The 6528-nt window shown below is 47.1% G+C and overlaps 1 protein-coding gene across 1 annotated transcript; it reads left to right on the top strand.

Annotated features, from left to right (window-relative positions):
* Nucleotides 1-612: 612 nt before the first annotated feature.
* Nucleotides 613-3399, top strand: LOC121867630 (proline-rich protein 36-like; the record flags this gene model as incomplete). The annotated part of the gene is made up of 1 exon (XM_042367646.1): nt 613-3399. A coding segment is annotated over one exon (2787 nt), but the record flags the coding sequence as incomplete, so codon positions are not given.
* Nucleotides 3400-6528: the final 3129 nt, after the last annotated feature.

The raw sequence follows: 6528 nt of genomic DNA, 5'->3' as shown, positions 1-6528 counted from the left end.
TTTGCCTTGCCTGCTGTACTATGGGTTCACGCCTGGGGCACTCCAAGTTCAGCTATACTTATATATAATAGGTGCCTAACCTTGTAGTTGGAAAGTGTAAACAGTCGAGAGTAGTGCTTAAAACGCTTATCTACAGGTGTATCCCAACTGCCTACGAAACCTGCTCACCACCAAAACCATAGCCAGTAACACCACCACACAACATCACCACCACCAACATCACCACACACAACACACTCACCACACAACATCACCACCACACAACATCACCACCACACAACATCACACCACACAACATCACCACCACACAACATCACCACCACACAACATCACTCACCACACAACATCACCACCACACAACATCACCACCACAACATCACCACCACACAACAACATCACCACCACACAACATCACCACCACACATCACCACCACACAACATCACCACCACACAACATCACCACCACACAACATCACCACCACACAACATAATCCACCACCACACAACATATAACCACCACCACACAACATAGCCACCACACAACAACATGAACACAAGCAATCCCTCACACATCTTATCTTTCCACACCCTCAAGAGCTCCTCACACATCAGCACCCCAAGAGCCCCCACACTCAGCACCCATCAAGAGCTCCCCATTACACTCCAGCACCCTCAAGAGCTCCCATTACACTCAGCACCCTCAAGAGCCCCCATTACACTCAGCACTCCCTGAGCTCCCCATTACACCAGCACCCTCAAGAGCCCCCATTACACCAGCACCTCTCAAGAGCCCCCCACACTCAGCACCCTCAAGAGCTTCACACACTCAGCACCTCAAGAGCTCCCCATTACACTCAGCACCCCTCAAAGTCCCACACTTCAGCATCAAGAGCTCCCCACACTGCACTCAAGAGCCCCCACACTCAGCACCTCAAGAAGTCCCCACACACTCAGCACCCCTCAAGAGCCTCATTACACTCAGCACCCTCAAGAGCTTCCCCATTACACTCAGCACCCTCAAGGCTCCCCATTACACTCAGCACCTCTGAGCCTGATACACTCAGCACCCTCAAGAAGTCCCCATTACACTCTCAGGCACCCCTAAGAAGTCCCCATTACACTCAGGCACCCTCAAGAACTCCCCATTACACTAGCACCACTTGTTTCCCATTACACTCAGCACACATCAAGAGCTCCCCTATTACACTCAGCACTCCTCTCAAGAGCTCCCCATTACACTCAGCACCCTCAAGAGTTCCCCATTACACCTTCAGCCATTACACTCAGCACCCCCAAGAGCTCCCTACTACACTCAGCACCCCACAAGACCTCCCTGGCCACACCAGCACCCTCAAGAGCTCCCCACTAGTATGCTCAGCAGCCCTCAAGAGCTTCCCATTACACTCAGCACCCTCAAGAGCTCCCCTCACACTCAACCATTACACTCAGCACCCCTCAAGAGCTCACACACTCAGCCATTACACTCAGCACTCCTCAAGAGCTCCCCACACCTGCCACACTCTCGGCACCCTCAAGAGCTCCCCATTACACTCAGCCATTACACTCAGCACCCTCAAGAGCCCCATTACACTCAGCCACACACTCAGCACCCCTGAGCTCCCCATTACACTCAGCACCCTCAAGAGCTCCCCATTACACTCAGCCATTACACCGGCACCTCAAGAGCTCCCCATTACACTCAGCACCCTCAAGAGCTCCTGCATACACCAGCCATTACACTCAGCACCCTCAAGAGCTCCCCATTACAGTCAGCCATTACACTCAGCACCCTCAAGAGCTCCCCATTACACTCAGCCATTAACTCAGCACCCTCAAAGAGCTCCCCATTACACTCCAGCCATTACACTCAGCACCCTTAAGAGCTCCCCATTACAGTCAGCCACACTCGGCACCCCTCAAGAGCCCCCATTACAGTCAGCACACACTCAGCACCCTCAAGAGCTCCCCATTACACTCAGTAGCCATTGCACTCGGCACCTCAAGAGCTCCCCATTACACTTCAGCCATTACACTCGGCACCCTCAAGAGCCCCCATTACACTCTCAGCCACATGCTCAGCATCCTCAAGAGCCTCCCCATTACACTTGTGCCATTACATTCAGCACCCCTTCAAGAGCCCCCACACTTCCAGCACCCATCAAGAGCTCCCCACATTCAGCACCCTCAAGAGCCCCACACTCAGCACCCTCAAGAGCTCCCCATTACACTCATCACCCTCAAGATCTCCCCCATTACACTCATCCATTACACTCAGCACCTTCAGAGCTCCCCATTACACTCAGCCATTACACCAGCACCCCCAAGAGCCCCTATTACACCCGTGCACCCTCAAGAGCTCCCCATTACACTCATCACCCTCAAGATCTCCTCACACCAACCATATACTCAGCACCCCCTCAAGAGCTCCCCATTACACTCAGCACCTCAAGATCCCCCACACTTCATCACCCCTCAAACTCCTTCCACCAGCCATTACATTCCAGCACCCTTCAAAAGCTCCCCATACACCCAGCACCCCTTGCCCCACACACCAGCACCTTGAGCTCCTATTACACTCAGCACCCTCAAGAGCTCCCATTACACCTATCACCCTCAAGATCTCCCCATTACACTCATCCATTACACTCAGCACTAAGAGCTCCCATTACACTCAGCCATTACACTCAGCACCCATCAAGAGCTCCTCGTTACACTCAGCACCCTCAAGAGCTCCCCTTACAGTCAGCCATACTCAGCACCCTCAAGGCTCCCCATTACAGTCAGCCATTACACTCAGCACCCCTCAAGAGCTCCCATTACACTCAGCCATTACACTCGGCACCCCTCAAGAGCTCCCCATTACACTCCAGCCATTACACTCAGCACTGCAGCCCCTTACACTCAGCCATTACACTCAGCACCCTCAAGAGCTCCCCATACACTCAGCCATTACACTCAGCACCCTCAAGAGCTCCCCATTACACTCCAGCACCCCTCAAGAGCTCCCCATTACACCTGTGCACCTCAAGAGCTCCCATTACACTCAGCACCCCTAAACCTCCCATTACACTCAGCCATTACACTGAGCAGTGTGAGCACCCTCAAGAGCCCCCATACACCAGCCATTACATTCAGCTCCTCAAGAGCTTCCATTACACTCAGCCATTACACTCAGCACCCTCAAGAGCTCCCCCATTACACTCAGCACCCTCAAGAGCCCCCATTACACTCAAGCTCCCTCAAGAGCTCCCATTAAACTCAGCACCCCTAAGAGCTCCCACATGCTCAGCCCTCAAGAGCTCCCCGGTGTCAACACAGTTTACTCGTAGCAGAAGTGTGAAACTTTCCAAAACTTACGAGAACTCTTGCCTGTTGAGATTAAGGTTTATTTCCGGGTAATCGTAGTCTGGGGAAAGTTTTTAGAGAAATTCGAGCTTAAACGACGACCCTCCCCTGTTATTTAAACTTCTGGGATCGTGTTTTGGGCCCGGCTTGAACGCGCCCAGTCGGGTATTCTCCCCACTCACTCGTTCTTGCCAATTTCGACAAATGGAAAATGCAAATTCCTTCTCCACAGTTTTTTGTTGTCTGTGTGTGTGTGTGTGTGTGTGTGTGTGTGTGTTCAGTGTTATTTAATATGATTTTATTTTTACCCTTTTTTTTAACGAATATATATAAGTTAAATCTTAGGTCACTATTTACGAACAAATAATATATGGTTCGCAAGCCGTCGACACCAAGGAATAGCAACTTTAAGTGTTACGCCTCCTGGTGAGTGTATCAGTGCACTATGTAATATAACATCATATCAGCTCATATCACAATAGTTAGATAATTTGTATACAACTTCATAAAAAGTATTAAATAGTAAGAAAATAAATGGTTAATAATGTTTTTACTTTATGATATTACGTGTTTGTGAAATGCTGTTCAGAATACACCTGTAGTGAAGGTAATAGTTCACTTTACTTGTTATTGTTTTCCCACCTGTAATTTAGGATCTGGATGTCAAGCGATTAATAGCTGGTATTCCTGGGTGATGGTTAGGTTAGGTTAGTTTAGACAGTAGTCAACACCGGGTCATACACCTTATTAACTCAGGGCCTGGTTAGGTTATGTTAGGTTAGGTTAGGTCAGTCGTCATCACCGGGTCATATACCTCACCAACTCAGGGCCTGGTTAGGTAGTTATGTTAGGTTAGGTTAGGTCAGTCGTCATCACTGGGTCATACACCCTCACCAACTCCAGGGCCTGGTTAGGTTAGGTTGCTAGGTCAGGTCAGTCGTCAACACTGGTCACACCTCACTAACTCAGGGATGTTAGGGTTAGGTTAGGTTAGGGTCAGTCAACACCGGGTCATACACTCACCAACTCAGGGCCTGGTTAGGTTAGGGTTAGGTTAGGTTAGGTCAGTCGTCAACACCGGTCATACACCTCACTAACTAGGGCCTGGTTAGGTTAGATTAGGTCAGGTCAGGTCAGTCGTCACACCGTGCCACCTCACTAACTCAGGGCCTGGTTGTTGTGTTGGTGGTGTTCTTCTATCTTTAGCCAATATCCCACATCAGAGGCTTCAGTCCCGACCATCCCCAGCACTGGACACAACCATTATTGTTATTAATTACGGTTATAACGATCGCTGCTGCAGAATTGCTACATAAGGGCCACACAATCGAATATATCTGATCTTACGAGTGACAATCATTACTGCTCTGGTAAACTGGGCCGCGGTGGGGAGATGCGAATGTTTTACTTTGTGTACATGAGGGCAACGAAAATGTTTTTATAAATATTACAAAATTGAATCCATTACATTGTTTTGATGAAGATATAGAAGCTTTTAATATGAACTAAACTGTTGACACTAAATACTATAAGTCAGAGGAGGTTAATGTTTTATATCAATAATTTACTGAAATTCTCTGTCAGAAGTTTGAGGTTTTTTTACAGCTACAGTAAGTCAAATCCATCACATATTTGTTCATATGCCTTCAGTCACACGGTACATAGGGCTACTGAATTGTCCCAATATTCTGTTCAGGTATAAATAAGAATGTATTAAAAAAAAGAAATGTGAAATAATGAGAAGCTTTCATATTGTGTTTTAATTTAACATTACACGCATTCTCACATCTTTATTTACTAGAGCAAAAATAATCCCTGTAGCCAAAGCCTCAGTGGTCACTTCCATATCATTGCAGTCTCTGTCGTTGAGTTTCACGGTAAACACAACTTACAAGCGTTCTCATATTTCCAGATAGGAGGAAAAATTCACCTCACGAACTGTGGAGGGATTCTGGGCGGGCAGTGAACCGTGGTGATGTTTGAAACAGTGGCAACATATGTCAGCCGCCTCTCTTACTTACAGTGTCTGCTGTTATAGCTTATTTGGACTCGGCTGCAACACTTGTTAACTTGGAGAAATTGTTCACAATAAAACGATTCCGGTCACATGAAGATTAACCTCTTAACTAATATCACCTTTAGATTAATGACGCTTACCTAACTTAATAACCTAACCTAACCTCACCTAACTATCATTAGAGTGTTTAATCACCAGGTGAAATAAGCTGTTAGTAAAATTTCACGTGATCCAACAATATTTATTACTGTTCACTTATTAAGAAAATGTTGAAGTAAAAATAGAAATAGCAGTTTTTCCGTGTGTTTTAACTCTCCTTCATCGTAATTGGCTCAACGCACAAGCATAATAATTGGCTATTTTGACATTCACCAATTATCCTTTTTCCTCTTGATGGCTTTATGTAACATATTTTAGAAGCATCGGTATTTAAAACTTACTGTATGTGTGCCACTATCCATGCAAGGCACACGACACTAACACGACACACACACAACACACACACACGACACACACACACACACACACACACACACACACACACACACACACACACACACACACACGACCCACGACGCACACACACACGACCCACGACGCACACACACACACGACCCACGACGCACACACACACACACACACACACACACACACACACACACACACACACACACACACACACACACTCTTCCTCTTAAACTGTCTCTTAGATATCTTTATAAAGTAGAACACTATAAGTGGGAGATGCAATACAGAATAATCTAATATAATTATTTTGCAGTATTTTTCTTTTATGTTTCGTCTTTCACTCATTACGCAGATAGCGAGAGAGGTTTGGGGAGGGGGGTAGGGGCTTGGGGTGGGGTTGGGGGAGGATGGTGGAGGGTTAAACAGATACTCACGCTTCATTGGACACAAATTTGCAACTCGATTTTGGTAATAAGTGTATATCGAGGCGCTGTGTGTATATCGAGACCCTGTGTGTGATATCGAGACCCTGTGTTATCGAGGCCCTGTGTGTATATCGAGACCCTGTGTATATCGAGCCTGTGTGTATATCGAGACCCTGTGTGTATATCGAGACCCTGTGTGTATATCGAGACCTGTGTGTATATCGAGACCCTGTGTATATCGAGACCCTGTGTGTATATCGAGACCCTGTGTGT

The sequence above is a fragment of the Homarus americanus genome, unplaced genomic scaffold (assembly GCF_018991925.1).
Source record: "Homarus americanus isolate GMGI-L3 unplaced genomic scaffold, GMGI_Hamer_2.0 scaffold30463, whole genome shotgun sequence".
In the NCBI taxonomy this organism is placed as follows: Eukaryota; Metazoa; Arthropoda; class Malacostraca; order Decapoda; family Nephropidae; genus Homarus; species Homarus americanus.
Note: the sequence above shows the minus strand (reverse complement) of the source record. Positions and strands in the feature narration are given on the sequence as shown.